At 44.4% G+C, this 16,422-nt stretch overlaps 1 protein-coding gene across 11 annotated transcripts in view; it reads right to left on the reverse strand.

The window, feature by feature from the left end:
* Positions 1-13,662, reverse strand: part of LY96 (lymphocyte antigen 96) — a 176,235-nt gene extending 162,573 nt beyond the window's left edge. For 6 of the 11 annotated variants that reach the window (XR_014790094.1, XR_014790089.1, XR_014790091.1 and 3 more), the window contains exons 1-5: positions 13,527-13,662; positions 10,151-10,240; positions 8,075-8,203; positions 7,664-7,716; positions 6,191-6,838 (exon numbers count right to left, since the gene is read on the reverse strand). Coding sequence is in view for 4 of the 11 variants with exons in the window: in XM_084849270.1 (XP_084705396.1) it covers positions 6,740-6,838; positions 7,664-7,716; positions 8,075-8,203; positions 10,151-10,240; positions 13,527-13,632 (477 nt within the window). In the remaining 7 variants the exon portion in view is untranslated. Of the gene's footprint in view, positions 1-6,059; positions 6,839-7,663; positions 7,717-8,074; positions 8,204-10,150; positions 10,241-13,526 lie in introns of those variants that run through there. The other 5 variants (XM_084849272.1, XM_084849271.1, XM_084849270.1 and 2 more) reach the window with 5 other exon arrangements.
* Between the last annotated feature and the right edge of the window lie 2,760 nt (positions 13,663-16,422).

Genomic DNA, 16,422 nt, shown 5'->3' on the forward strand with positions numbered 1-16,422 from the left:
TGTCAAAGGGCAGCATAAAAATGTGTTAAATAAATAAATTGCAGTCACCTGTGTCTACATAGGATACACAGGCCAAGCCCTATGCAAAAGAATAAATGGACACAAATCTGACATAAAAATGGTGACGTTCAGAAATTAGGGGGAGACACTCTGCTGCTGGTCTGCAAGTCACCATTATTCAGCAAAAGAAACTTCAAAAGGATACTGCAGTCTGAAACTGATGAACTATAATTTATCAGCTGATTTGATTGCATTCATTTGGGAATCAACAGGAAGACTGGGCCTATCACCAGTTACTGCTGTTGTGCTTATCTTGTATACATTTGAGCTTTGCATTAAAAATGTGACAGACAGTACCCCTAGTGTTTCATGGGCTTTTTGCCTCACTGTTCTTACTTCTCTCTGTGCCTCTCTGTGTTTATGTATATATCTGTCAGCTGAGGATAACACCTCATGCATCTGATGGAGTGGGCGCTACTCCTAAATACTTATGCCACAATAAATCTTGTTCCAACCAAAGAACTGCATCATTCTTTAAGAGTTCTCTTACTAGAAACCACCTGGCTGTGACAAAACAGTGTTCAAAGAGGAGCACCCAGAGTGGCAGAGCACACTGTGATGCTGGGTGATGCACAGAAGAGCATCAATAATTTCTTGTACTTTGAGACAATGCCCTTTTGTTCTGCTTCTTCTGAAGCGTGACAAATGAAGCATTGAAAAGTGAAATTAAACGCCAGCTTTTGTCTTTTCATTCTCGTGGAACGGGGTGTGATATCACCATTTTCCACATGCATGTCTACAGCAATATGCTTTGCTGCAGCCCTTCACAGGCCTTTGGCTTAAGATTTCTCAGACAGCTTTTGGCACAATATCTGGATGGCTAGGAATGATCAGCACCTGAACTTAGGTAATGAGCATCATGAGTGCCGTGGGAGATGTGAGAGGCATCTCATGGCTTTACTAGGGACGCATGTGATATTGCCCAGATAAGGGAAGTATCAGTCAATGTGTCCAAGACTGGAGAGCCACAGAGCAACTGTGTACTCTGTGCCTTGACCACCTACTTGTGCACTGAAAACCCTGGCTTCCACCCAACTGCACAGCCTATGCCAGCTTTCACCGACTTGGTGTCCTCCAGATGTATTGGACTGCAACACCCATCATTCCCAGCAAGCAAGCCATGGGAATGCTCTGTAGTTGGGGGAAACATGTGGGGCCAGGGGAAGGAGGCATGGCCTTCCAGAGAATCCCAGATGGCCAGATTTGGCCCCCAGGCCTAAAATTCTGCACTATGCCATAGATCCAAATCTACCTTCTGCCGATCCCTGACCAACAGCATAAAAACATTGTCGGGAGTTTGGCCCTAAGTAGTTAGGCTCCTCCCCTTCATGGATCACTGCCTTGTTGTGGTGAAGGGGCTTGCGTAACTCAGTGAAGCCATAAGCTATGCCGTGCAGGGCCACCCAAGACGGACAGGTCATGGCGGAGAGTTCTGACAAAATGTAGTCCACTGGAGAAGGAAATGGCAACCCACTTCAGTATTCTTGCCAAGAAAACCCCATGGAATGTATCACAAGGCTAAAAGATATGACGCCACAAGATGAGGCCCTCAGGTCGGAAGGTGTCCAATATACTACTGGGGAAGAGCAGAGGGAATTTCCAAGTAGCTCCAGAAAGAGTGAAGCGGCTGGGCCAAAGCCGAAAGGACAGTCAGCTGTGGATGTGTCTGGTGGTGAAAAGAAAATCTGATGCTGTAAAGAACAATATTGTTTAGGAACCTGGAATGTAAGATCAATGAATGGAGGTGGTCAAACATGAGATGGCAAGATGGAACATCGACATCTCGGGAATCAGCGAACTAAAATGGACAAGCATGGGCGAATTTAATTCAGGTGACCATTATATCTTCTACTGTGGGCAAGAATCCCTTAGAAGAAATGGAGTAGCACTCATAGTCAGTAAAAGGATGGGAAAAGCAGTACTGGGGTACAATCTCAAAAACGACAGAATGATCTCAGTACGAATCCAAGGCAAACCATTCAACATCACAGTAATTCAAGTCTATGCCCCAACCACTGAGGCCAAAGAAGCTGAGGTTGATCGGTTCTATGAAGACCTACAACACCTTCTAGAACTAACACCAAAAAAAGATGTCCACTTCATCATAGGGGATTGGAATGCTAAAGTAGGAAATCAAGAAATCACTGGGATAACAGGCAAGCATGGCCTTGGTGTACAAAATGACGCAGGACAAAGGCTAATAGAGTTTTGCCAAGAGAACATGCTGATCATAGCAAACACTCTTTTCCAACAGCACAAGAGGTGACTCTACACATGGACATCACCAGATGGTCAATATCGAAATCAGATTGATTATGTACTTTGCAGCCAAAGATGGAGAAGCTCTATACAGTCAGTAAAAACAAGACCTGGAGCTGACTGTGGCTCAGATCATGAGCTTCTTGTTGCAAAATTTCAGCTTAAATTGAAGAACGTCGGGAAAACCACTAAACCGTTCAGGTATGACCTAAATCATATCCCTTATGAATATACAGTGGAGGTGACAGACTTAAGGGATTAGACCTGATAGAGAGAGTGCCTGAGGAACTATGGACAGAGGTCCGTGACATTGTTCAGGAGGCAGCAACGAAATCGATCCCAAAGAAAAAGAAATGCAAGAAAGCAAAGTGACTGTCTGATGAGGCTTTACAAGTAGCTGAGGAAAGAACGGAAGCGAAAAGCAAGGGAGAAAGGGGAAGATCTATCCAACTGAATGCAGAGTTCCAGAGAATAGCAAGGAGAGACAAGAAGGCCTTCTTAAATGAACAATGCAAAGAAATCGAGGAAAACAAGAGAATGGGAAAGACTAGAGATCTTTTCCAGAAAATCGGAGCTATCAAGGGAATGTTTTGTGCAAAGACGGGCATGATAAAGGACAAAGAAGGCAGGGACCTAAGAAGCAGATGAGATTACAAAGAGGTGGCAAGAATACACAGCAGAACTATACAGGAAAGATCTGAATGTCCCTGATAGCCATGATAGTGCGGTCAATGAACTTGAGCCGGACATCCTCGAGTGTGAAGTCAAGTGGGCCTTAGGAAGCATCACTAACAACAAAGCTAGCGGAGATGACAGTATTCCAGCTGAGCTATTTAAAATCCTAAAAGATGATGCTGTTAAAGTGCTGCACTCAATATGCCAAGAAATTTGGAACTCCCAACCGTGGCCACAAGACTGGAAAAGGTCAGTTTACATTCCAATGCCAAAGAAGGGCAATGCCAAAGAGTGTTCAAACTACCATACAATTGTGCTCATTTCACATGCCAGCAAGGTTATGCTCAAAATCCTACAAGCTAGGCTTCAGCAGTATGTGAACCGAGAACTACTAGAAGTACAAGCTGGATTCCGAAGAGGCAGAGGAACTAGAGATCAAATCGCCAACATTCGCTGGATCATGGAGAAAGCAAGAGAATTCCAGAAAAACATCTACTTCTGCTTCATTGACTACGCTAAAGCCTTCGATTGTGTGGATCACAACAAACCGTGGCAAATTCTTAAAGAGATGGGAGTACCAGACCACCTTACCTGTCTCCTGAGAAACCTGTACAAGGGTCAAGAAGCAACAGTAAGAACCAGACATGGAACAACCGAGTGGTTCAGAATTGGGAAAGCAGTACGACAAGGCTGCATATTGTCGCCCTGCTTATTTAACTTATATGCAGAATCAATCATGAGAAACGCCGGGTTGGATGAATCACAGGTCGGAATTAAGATTGCCGAGAGAATTATCAACAACCTCAGATACGCAGACAATACCACCCTAATGGCAGAAAGTGAAGAGGATCTAAAGAGCCTCTTGTTGAGGGTCAAAGAGGAGAGTGCAAAAGCTGGTTTGAAACTCAACATTAAAAAAACTAAGATCATGGCATCTGGCCCCATCATTTCCTGGCATATGGAAGGGGAAGAAATGGAAGCAGTGACAGATTTTATTTTCTTGGGCTCCAAGATCACCGCAGACGGTGACTGTAGCCATGAAATTCAAAGACGCTTGCTCCTTGGGAGGAAAGCTATGGCAAACCTAGACAGCAGAGTAAGAAGCAGAGACATCACCTTGCCGACAAAGGTCTGTATAATCAAAGCTATGGTCTTCCCAGTAGTAACGTATGGCTGTGAGAGCTGGACTATAAGGAAGGCTGAGTGCCGAAGAATTGATGCTTTCAAACTGTGGTGCTGGAGAAGACTCTTACGAGTCCCCTGGACTGCACGGAGGTCAAATCAGTCCATCCTAAAGGAAATCAACCCTGAGTGCTCATTGGAAGGACAGATACTGAAGCTGAAGCTCCAATATTTTGGCCACCTAATGCGAAGAGAAAACTCTCTGGAAAAGACCCTGAAGCTGGGAAAGACTGAAGGCAAAAGGAGAAGGGGACGGCAGAGGATGAGATGGCTAGATAGCATCACCGATGCAATGAATATGGACTTGAGCATGCTCTGGGAGAGAGCGCAGGACAGGAAGGCCTGGTGTGCTATGGTCCATGAGGTCACGAAGAGTTGGACATGACTTAATGACTGAACAAGTTAGGCTCCTGCAAATGCAAACGCTTCCAGCACTGGTCTTCCTTGATTACATTCTGCTGGCTGGCAGTGCAGCCGAATTAGTCAAGCAAGTTCCATCCTGTTGTGGATTTTATTTATATAGTCACTTTTTATTTTATTATTCAATAATAAATGTATTTTATTTTTCAAAGGACAGTACAGTTGTTATCACTTTCATCCTCAGAAATACTCATTGACACGAAGACTTAACCTTTCCATTTTGTATATGAAGAACCATGGGGATTTGGCTGATGCTACCCAGCAAACATAAGAACTCTGTTGAATCAGATTAAAGGCCTTTCTGGTCCAGCATTCTGTTCACACAGTGGCCAACTAAGTCCTGCTTGTAGGAAGCCTGGTCCAAGGATGTGAGTGCAACAGCACTTTTCTACTTGTGATCCACAGCAATAGAGGCATACTGCCTCCAACAGTGGAGGTACTATATAGCTATATAGACAGTCTTCTCCCTTACCAGCCTGATTGCACTCTGAGGTCATCAGCAGAGGCCCTTCTCACCTGTCCACTGCCCAGGAGGGGGGGCAGGATGGTGAGTATAAGGGAGAGAACCTTTTCAGTGGTGGCCCCACACCACTGGAATTGGCTTCTATTGGGAGGTTGTCGCACCTTCCCATAATCTGTGGGCTGCAGGTTTTATTGATGCAATCTGTTTTTATAGCATCACCGATGCAACGAATATGAACTTGAGCACACTCCGGGAGAGAGTGGAGGACAGGAAGGCCTGGCGTGCTATGGTCCATGGGGTCACGAAGAGTTGGACACGACTGAACGACTGAACAACACTGAATATATATTTATTGCTTTGCTATTGTGTTTGTTTTGCATTGAGAGGCTCCTGTCCTTAATGCAGCCTAAAATTCATTTTAAATAAATAAAAATCATGGCTAGTAACCATTGATGGGCAAGCATTTGAACCCTTGCGTAGCATGCAAGACATGAATTTGAACATATACTACCTGTGGCTCAAGACACTGTTGTGCTACCCTGCTGAAAGACTGAACCGCCCCCCCTCCCTTTTCCTTTTTCCTTGTGTGTCCTCTGGTCTTCCCCAGATAGCCAAGCCCCCTTCCCTCGGCCCACCTCCTTTCTCCCAACCACCAATTGTTTGGTGATTTCACAGCTTTTCTGTACTTTTCCCCCCATTCTAAAAGGTTGAAATGCATCTCTCCTAAGACTTAGTTACAGGCAGGAAGACATTTCCGCCAAAATATGCTGGTATTTTTGGCCCTCACCCCTTTATCTTTGCCTGGCCCCTTTGGCTGTGACCCCCACCACCACCACTGGAATGCAGCCCCCAAGAGCATCCTGGAAACTGAATTTGTTCCCACTCAAGGGATCCCTCCATTCACACCTGGACTGTCTGTGAATCAGTCCAGACAGAGACAGAGAGAGAAACACTACTGTAGAAAAAAGAATATTGGCAAGAATAAGAAAAAACACAGAGATTTCAAGAAGGCAGTACTTTGTATCACATACTAAATATGCTTTGCTCTGTTCCTGGTCACTTGGCACTGAAAGTCACTCCTTACAATGACTCTGAGCATCTCTACATGAAGCAAAAATCTCGCACGCTTACCGGAGCTTCTTCTTCCGGAGTCTTTGCGGGATTACGATCAGCAAAATTCATGCGCTTCCCCCGCTTTTTTGGACTGTTTCATTTGTGGGCAAGTTCCATATGTTCCATTTATACAGCCAGTGGTCGGTGCTGCGATATTGTGCAATTCCGGAAATACACCTCTTTGATGGTAGGTTATATTTATCATTGCACTTTCGGCAATTTAAAAAAAGATGGAATAAAGCTTAAAGATGATGGGAGAGGCACTGGAGGATGACGAAGTCATGAAAAGGACCCACAAACTTCCACGAATGACCAACCACAAGTGCATGATAAAAACTTTGTGTGAAGCGGACCTCTGCTTCAAGCCCCATTCATCGTGCTTGTGTGTGAAAATTCAGAGTGAGATGTCACACAGATGTAACCTGCCTTTGATAATAGCAGTAATAAAAATAGGCGTCTTATTGTTTTTCTGCCCCAAGAAAAGCAAAACCTGGCAGCTGGTTATTTCTGTGACCAGATTCAATTCCACTGCTTCCTACAGAACAGTTCTTGTGCTATGAGGTGGTTTTAGAGGAGCTTCTGCTTAATGACAAATGTGTAATTCACACAGAGTATCAAGTTCTCAAAATGACCAGAGAATCCTTCAAAAATGACTATGTATTCTCCCTGTAATAAAGAATAGGAGTTAGTCCCTCGTTGTGGGATGTATTTCTATTGTGTATTCTTAAGCAATGATTGCATAACAGACAAGGTTCCTCCTATTTGTTGGTTCCTCCTAACTGAAGACTAGGTTAGTATGACATGCTAAAGTCACCTCAACTTGATTTTTCAGGGGAATCTGGCATAGTGAATCAGTTTTAAATGCTTCAACAAGTATCTGTATTATTACTGGTTCCTGCCATTTTGAAGATTTTCCAGAATGTTGAGCATCACAGTATGGACACTTGTCAGAGCATTCTCAAAAGTCATTCTACCCAATAAAGCTCCTTGGAAATTAAGGTAACCTGATTCGAGTCCTGTGTAATGCACTCATGATACTCCAGTGCATGCAGACTGCTCATTCATGTCAGTGGAGAGAATAGCTTCTCATGGGTCTCCACTGAAGTGAATAGGAAAGCTAGATAGCCTTTAGAAATAGTTCATCAAAGCTCACATTGCCTAGCTGTAGCAAGATTATGTTTATGGCAAGCAGAGATGTAAGATACTGTTTTGAAGGACAGTCTGGTGCAACAATGCATTTGTTGTACACATTTCAAGATAGGGCAATACGTAGGTATTATCCTAAGAAATATCAAACATTGCACATGTAGCTTCAGGAGGCTACGCACAGAGCTGTTCCCTTTTCTGTAATCACAGACATTCTGAAAGAGGACAAAATGTACAGAGCAGTGAGTAAAGAGGGAAAAGAGAACTAGTTTGAACTAGTTATTTCACTAACTTTTGCAACATTTAGCACTGTTTTCTTTACGAGGGTTTAGATCTGAAAAGTACCTGTTGATAATCTGGGTTTGCACCACTGATTCTCAGAGTTGTGTTGACGGTCTCTGCAGCAGAACAACAATTATCAAGAGCTTGACATGACAAAATGAACATCAGCCCATTATTCTTCCACACCTTAAAACATACATTCCTTTGTGGGAGGGTTCAGGAATAAAGTTAGAGGTATAGCAACAGGGCAACATGATGGAGAAAGGCACGAAAGTAAAGACGACAATTCTGGCTGCCAGAATTGTAACCCTGCCAAAACATTCTGAGGGAGCCTTACTTCCCCTATTCTATCATTCCCTCCCCCAGGCCATGGGGATTTCTATCTTTTGGTTCCTTGCAAGTGGAAAAAAGGCGGGATATAAATGCAATAAATAAATAATCAATCCATCCATCCATCCATCCATCCACACTTACCTCCTTTCAAAGCGCCACAAAATGAATAGTCATCATCCTCACCATAGCACAAAACAACATTCCATTTTAAGGATAGTGAACCTTTGTGCCACAGGCTTACGCGTCCAGTCAGAATGGTTATATCAGCCTCTATAAAAAAATTAACACAACAATTTCACTTCCAATGTCAATGACATTCGATTGCTTTCTTGGGTGGGGTGGGGTGGGGTGGGGTGGGGAGCAATATATGCTTGTGCTGATGCAGCACAGTCTCCCATGGTGTCCCAGATTTCAGCGGCAAGTTGCCACTTTTCCCCATTATGCCACTTACATTGCACAAGCATTGGTTTACCCTAGCACAAGGTCATTAGCACTAGAGAAACCATTGGATGCTACCCGCTGTTTCTGAACTTACTACAATCCATGGGAATTTTGACAGTGCCATTTTGTGTGATGGGCTGTTCACACAACATGCTAACCCACATTCAGTGGTTGAGTGTGAGTTGTTGAACCATGGGGGTTTTGTTGAACCATGGGTTAGTGTGTTGTCTGAACCCAGGACATTTTCCACAGGGTGGCTTGCTAACCACCCTAAACAACCCAACCACAAACCATGTGTTCTCAAGGTGGCTTGTTAAAGAAAAATAAGCCACACTGCATGGTTAACAAGCCAATCTGCGGAAAATGTCCTGGATTCAAACAACACATTAACCCATGGTTCAACAAACAACCCACAGTTCAACAACAACCCACACTCAACCACTGAGTGTGGGTTAGCGTGTTGTGTATAACCCACTGAGTGTAGGTTAGCATGTATACTTTGTTATGTCAAATAATATGCACTATTATTCTGTGAAACTTGGATACTGGTTAGTCACTTCCTTCAAATAAATCAGAGAAGTAAAATGCTTGTTCAGTAGATAATCATCCTCACACCTCAACTGCTGCACAACAAAAAAATAGTATTAGTAGTAGCAGCACACACACACACAGCATGGAAACCAGTTTGGACCAAACACAAACTTAATTCTCCCTACCATAGTAATTGTTTCCCAAATTCCCTTTTCAGAAGCAAACACAAGTTTAGCGTACTGAGGCTGCAGTCCTATACCTACATACATAGGAGTAAGCCCCACTGAATTCAATCGGACTTACTTCTGAGTAGACATGTAAAGAATTGCACTGCTATTGATTTCGTGAAGGTTCAGTAAGGATAACTAGCTCTCTGAAACATTAGCAAATATGGAAGATCCCGCAAACAACCATAGGGTTGGACTTGTTCACTAACATCCCAGACATTCCAGACTTCCTAACTAACCTTCCCCAGCTGGGTCCCCCCCAGACGGTTTGGACCTCAACTCCCATCAACCCCAACTAGCATGGGCAATGGTCAGGAATGCTGGGAGTTGTCACTCAAAACATCTGGAGGGCACCAGGTTCAGAAAGACTGTTCTAAACAAAAAACATTGACAACACAACTCCTGAGCCCTATGCTGAGGAATAATCAGTGCATAGATAAAGCAGTGGGATTGTGACTGCGGGCCTGCCTCCCAAATTCCACATGTTGACTGGATAGTCTGTACAAAGCATGGGCATATATGTGGAATACATGTCTGCATAGGGATAAACTGTCTTTGTGAGCTGATTTTCAACAGTTGTTCCCTGCCTAGGGGTTGATGTGAGACTTCTTTTTCTGCCCAAGATTTAACATCATCCCTTCCAGATATCTATGGGATGGAGCCAGTGGGTCATAGCAATGATGGCTTAGATCTAGCTGCTAGTGACTAGCAGAAAACATTTCCGCTAACACAAAGCAGGGCAGCAGATTTTTATTCATAAAAATGCCCCCTAAAAGCTGTTCCTGTGGGTTGGGGGAACCTCTGAAACAATATTTGATATGGCACCGAGCGCTGCAGAAGATGGAGGGGCACTCCAAAAATTGGGCACGTGCAGCACCCTTGCACAAGTGGAACACTTTTCACTAGCACAAAGCCACCACTGGAGAGAGGGAAACAGAACTCTCCAGACTGAAGTACATCTCAATGAAATAATGTAAAACAATGAGTCTGGTGTTTTCTGAATAGGAAAATAACTTACTCGGAATCCAGAAAAGAGTCCCTCTCCATACAGAACGACCCTTTAATGAACATGGCTCTGCTTTAAATGAGAATATATTGATAATTGAACCTGCATGACAAAGAACATTTGATAATGACATAAAGCTAATTAAAAACAACAACAACAACAAAACAACAACAACAACATAAAGCTTTGACCATCCCTGCTGGACCCACTGCTGAAATGTATAGCCAAGGCATTTTAGCTTAGAGGTTAACATGAAAATTAGTTTGGAATACTGGTGCTGCCAGGCGGAACGGTCCTGGCCTACCAATCAAAATACACTGTGTAGCTTTTCTGACCTTCCTTCCTTATTTGATTTTTATGTGGAAAGAAAGTGGTGGGAAAGCACAGGAGGGTTACAAGTTGGAGACATCTTTGGACACTTCATTAATGTTTATGACTGCAGCATAAAAGCCTCATCCGGAAACTCTATAACCAGGTTCGCACGTAAGGCCAATTCATGAGTTAAACAAACCATTAATTGGTTAGGCCACACAGGAGCAAGAAAGTATGCCGCCTCCCACCTGCTCGCTGCTTCTACTTTGCCTCTGCTTTCTGAAACAACTCAGGAATGCCCTGTTCCTCACTTGTTAGTCATGACTTCTGAACTGGATCCTCTGGGTTGTTGAGGATTAACCCAGAGTTGGAATCCAACAACAAACCATAGGTTCCAACTCTGGGTTGTTTAATCTTCAAGAACTCATAGTGCTGGGTTTGGAAGCCACGACTAACAACCCAGGAAGAGGGTGTTTCTGGGATGTTTCAGAAAATGGATGCAAAGCAGAAGTGGTGAGCAGGCAGGAGACAGCGTGTTCACTTACTTGCGTTTGGCCCTGACAACCGATGGGTCGTTGTTACTTGCAAACCAAGCCTGTGTCCACTATCAGCTCAGTATATATGTGAAGATATAGGGTTGTATCCAAAGCTGGTCTAACTTAAGTCCCATTCATTTCAATGGGTCTGCTCTATGCAGGAGTAACGTCGGATACAATTCATAAGATTCAAGATGCTTTCCACATTCCTGGTACCCAAAAGTGGTATACTGTGGATTTCAAATATGTTTCTTCTAGACAAAATGAATGCATGAAGTTTGAACTACAAGATTATCAAACCCCAGATAATGTTTATTTTTATTTAAGAATCTATATCCTGCCTTTAAGAATAAAAATTATTTCAAGGCAGCTCATAAAATCATAAAACTGTTTTTAAGTTCTTAAAGGCTTCATCAGCAGACATTAGAGGGAAGGCCTAGTACACATTGTTTACCATGATGGGCAGTGGCTCTCTCCACTGTCAGGCAAAAGTCTTTCCCAACTCTGCTACCTGTAATGCTTTCAACTGGAGATGTTAGGGACTGAACTGGGGACCTTGTGTAAGCCACATCCTCTACTGCTGAGCTATGCCCCTGCCCATGTCTAAATGATCCTTACAAGTTAGGACCCTGTTATTCTCATATGAGCAGTAAGGAGCTTGCCTATGGCTACTGAGGGCTGATTCACAGCATACATTCATATATCACTCAGTCACTTGCAGCTAATCTTGAGAACTGCTTCCACTGAAAAGCACCGTGTTGATGCGAAGTGAAATGTACTGAAAGTTTTGCTGGTGATATTTCATCTGTGATGGCTGTTTCAAGCATGCAAGTCAGCATCAGTTGGGGCTGAAGTCATTTAGTGGTAAACACACATGTGTGAATTCACCACCAGTTTAGTGTCAAATCAAATCTTTGTAGTCCAAGTCTGGAGCACAACATCACTCCCTGCAGTATGTGGGGTAGACTCCACTTTATCTAGTGTCGGCTTCAGGTTTTTGAGGGCCCTTGGGCAAGACACCGTCAATGGGGTCCTCCTTCAATAAGTCGACCTTCTCACCACCATTGTCTCCATCTGCTATTGCTCCTCATCCCCACTCATCATTGCTACCTCTTGTTTGCTTGACAGGTGGGGAGCCAGTGAGCAAATAGGCAGTGGCATCTCCTGGTCCTCCTTCCCATGACCACTGTTGTCTGGGCCAGAGCGAGAGGAAGGTGGACAAGCAGGTTGCCATGATGAAGAGGAGGAACAGATCCAGGGGTGTCTCATCTGTGGGCCCCCGCTGTGGTGTGAGCCCTTGGCAAGTGCCCATCCATGTCTACCCTTTACGCCAGCCCTGACTTTATCCATTAATCTGTGATATTGTCTGTGGAAATGCAGCAGAGTCACCCATAATGCAGATTTTGTTTTGTTTTTAAATCCACTTAGGTTAACTGACAAGTACCATCATTTTTCTAAACAATATCAGTAGCGTATCTTAATTAGGTACTTGGAGCACAAAGTAACAACTTATCTTTTGAATGTCACAGTAATCTTCTTTGGGCTAGATGATAAACAAAAGAGGGGGGTCGGGGAAGAGGAAGATGCTGCTGGTAAAAGGCATGGTGGTGGCCCATTCGTAATATGTGACAGCATTAAGATGACAAAGCTGTCAACTGCAGATGTGCTAATGTTTCTCTGGTCTCTGTAAAGTTTTCCAAATAGCAGCCAATAAAGGGGGGGAGGGAGTGAACTAGATCAGAACCACAGCTGAGGAGAAGGAAGGGTTAACCCCCTACACACACACACACACACACACACACACACACACGGTTAGTCAAGAACGTAAGAAGAGCCATCCTGGATCAAACCAAGGGTCCATCTAGCATTCTGTTCACATAGTGGCCAACTGCCCATAGGAAACCCACAAGCAGGACATGAGTGCAACAGCACCCTCCCGCCCACGTTCCCCAGCAACTGGTGTACAGAGGCTCACTGCCTCTGGTACTGGAGGTAGCACATAGCCAACATGACTAGTAGCCATTGATACCTTCTCCTCCAGTTGTTACATTACGGGGGGGGGGGGAACCATACATATACACATGCACTTTTCCTAATGGGGCAGATAGTAGCTGAGGGTGGGGGTGAGCTCTATCAAGAAAATGATGCAAAGTGAGAGTTACCCCCACCCCTTGCATGGCATAGTTGCAATCTGAGTCATCCACACCCCAACTTCTATTTGGAAATGTTTAAAGGGACCGAAGAAGCATGAATGCAAGTAGATTCGGCCCTAAGTTAGTTTGTGCTTGGTACTCAAGATCTCAGATTGTACCCAGGCATACTGCGAGCAAGAAGCAATGGACAATCTCTCTTAAATTAGAAAAGCCAGCAATTATTCCTGTCTGTCTCTAGTGCTACTCAGAACACACACTTTTTCTGGCTTGAGAAATTAAGGTACACAATCCTCATTCAGAAATTAGAAGTTTTAATCAGAGGGAGGGACAACATTCTAATTCGTTCACAAACACTATTAATTGAAGGCAATCTAATGCTTTACTTACCACAGAAGGAATAGAAAATATCCAGGTCATCTGAGCTGCAAAGCAAACGTTTTTCTTGTGCCACAGTAAATCCACAAACAGAAAGAATCATAACAAGCTGGAACATGTTTAAATGCCTTTAAACCATTTTAAGAGCAGTCAAACAGGGGCATATAGTACTATATTGCGTCACTTCCAGTTAAGAGGAACTAAGTTACGGTTAGTCACCCTCAGACATGTGATTTCTGGGGCTTTTTTGGTACATTTCTTCTTAGGCCTTTTCCTGCATGTTATCTGTTGTTTCAGGAGAAGAATTGTGTCAGGGTATGACACAACCTAACTTAGATAAAACTACGTTGGTGGTTTTCCCACAAGTGAATTATACAGGGGGAAACTATTGAACTATCATGTTTACATCGTATTGTTAAATGAGGAAGTGCGAGAAGATGTTAAAAACACGTTAATTTACTTAGCAAGAAATCCTTCCAGTCAGAAATACATAGTTGGTAAAAGTCAGTGGACAAAAGCCTTGTTATGGTTTCAAAGAAACGCAGACTGTCTTTCTAGATCTGATAACCCCTTTCTCTGAAGTCAGGTAATTCTAATTATAGCCACTCCTGCTACATTTCTTCTCCTTTCCTCCTAAATCTACCAATTTCCACTCCCACAACCCAACTTTGTCATCACCTCCCTTGGTCGCATAGCCCTCCAGTTCCCTGTTCTGCAATTCCCATAGTGGCATCTTCCCTTCCTTATTTAGCAAATGCTAATTTCTACAATCTCTCTCTCTTAGCTAGGCTTTATTAGAACCAGTATCTGGCCCAGATGGATATACTAACCAAGGGATTTTTCTCTTCTGTAACAAGTGCACATGCAAATTTTGTAAAAATAAAAGTCTATGCTTTTACATTTTAGCTAATTTCCCCTATTTTTAGTAGTCATTCCCCATTTGTAAGAGCACAGTACATACATCCACTGTGTGCGTCTCGTTAAAGGCCCCCTTAGACCTGCATCAGTTGTTTCACATGTACACCTGAATTGCGTGTCCATAGAAATGAGGATGTGCAGCAACAACTCTGCTGCTGAGCTATGGCCTCTTCATTTAATTCAACACAACTATGATACAGTCTTAACTAGTGCTGTGTCGAAATTTTCTCCCACATTTTTTTCAACCATTCGCATTCAATATGATAGAAATTGCTTTCAAAAATCAATTCAATCATGAAGAAATTTCAGATAAATTATCATGGGTTGGGTTTGAATTTTTTGTGCTTCCCTTACTTAGCGGGTGGCCAAGGAGTGTGCGAAAGTGTCCTGTTTTTTAATGGTACAATCATTTCTCTGGCAGCCTGTAGCTTCCTTGGCTTCCCACACTTCAATTAAACCTCAGAAGACGTGTCATAATTCCTCCCAAAGGGCTACTTCAGATCAGGAAGTGAGAGCAGCCTGGGAGGCTGCAGAGCATCTGAGAGATGTGTGTTGTTGTTTATCCGTTCAGTCGCTTCTGACTCTTTGTGACTTCATGGACCAGCCCACGCCAGATCTTCCTGTCGGCCGTCGCCACCCCCAGCTCCCCCAAGGTCAAGTCCGTCACCTCCAGAATATCATCTATCCATCTTGCCCTTGGTCGGCCCCTCTTCCTTTTGCCTTCCACTTTCCCTAGCATCAGCATCTTCTCCAGGGTATCCTGTCTTCTCATTATGTGGCCAAAGTTCTTCAGTTACTGATCCATTTAGTTTTCATGGCAAGAATACTCGGGTGGGTTGCCGTTACCTTCCCCAGGGATCGTATTTAGTCTGGATAGGGGTGAATGCTCCTTCCTTGTTCTCCTCGACCTCTCAGCGGCTTTTGATACCGTTGACCACGGTATCCTCCTGGACCGCCTGGAGGGGTTGGGCATTGGAGACACTGTATTGCGGTGGTTCCGGTCCTTCCTCTCCAGCAGGTACCAGAGGGTAGCACTGGGAGAGGAGGTTTCGGACCCGTGGCCACTTACTTGTGGGGTGCCACAGGGTTCCATCCTCTCCCCGATGCTATTTAACATCTATGTGAAGCCACTGGGGGCTATCATCAGGAGGTTTGGGGTGCAGTATCATCAATATGCGGATGACACGCAGCTCTACCTCTCATTCAAATCTTCACCAAGGTTGGCTGTAGAATCCCTGTCCAAATGTCTGGAGACGGTGAGTGGCTGGATGGGGAGGAATAAGCTGAAGCTCAACCCTGACAAGACCGAGGTACTTTTGGTGGGAGACAAGAGGAGGCTGGGGGATGTTGACCTGGTGTTGAATAGGGTACGGCTACCCTTGAAAGACCAGGTTCGCAGCCTGGGGGTCATTTTGGACTCCCAGCTGTCCATGGAGGCTCAGGTGTCAGCTGTGAGCCGGACAGCGCTGTATCAACTCCATCTGATACGGCGGCTGCACCCCTTCCTTCCCGACCATCTGCTCCCATCGGTAGTACATGCCCTGGTCTCCTCTCGTTTAGACTACTGTAATGCGCTCTATGTGGGGTTACCCTTGAAGACGGTTCGGAAGCTGCAGCTGGTACAGAACGCGGCGGCTTGCCTGATTAAAGGCAGCCGCCGGCGAGATCACATCACTCCAGTGCTGAAGGAGTTGCACTGGTTACCAGTTGTTTTCCGGGCCAAATTCAAGGTGTTGGTTTTGACCTTTAAAACCCTATATGGTTCCGGCCCAGCCTATCTTAAGGAGCACCTCCAGCAACACCAGACAGGCCACTTAACAAGATCAGCCTCAGATGGCCTTCTCTCTTTCCCATCAGCCAGGACAGCTAGACTGGTGGGGATGAGGGAGAGGGCCTTCTTTGTGGTGGCCCCCACTCTGTGGAACTCCCTCCCTAGGGAACTCCGTCATGCCCCCTCTTTAATGAGCTTCCATCGTGCATTAAAAATGTG

This window comes from Heloderma suspectum, chromosome 4 (assembly GCF_057233095.1).
Source record: "Heloderma suspectum isolate Gila_16-S chromosome 4, 16-S_ref, whole genome shotgun sequence".
NCBI lineage: Eukaryota > Metazoa > Chordata > Lepidosauria > Squamata > Helodermatidae > Heloderma > Heloderma suspectum.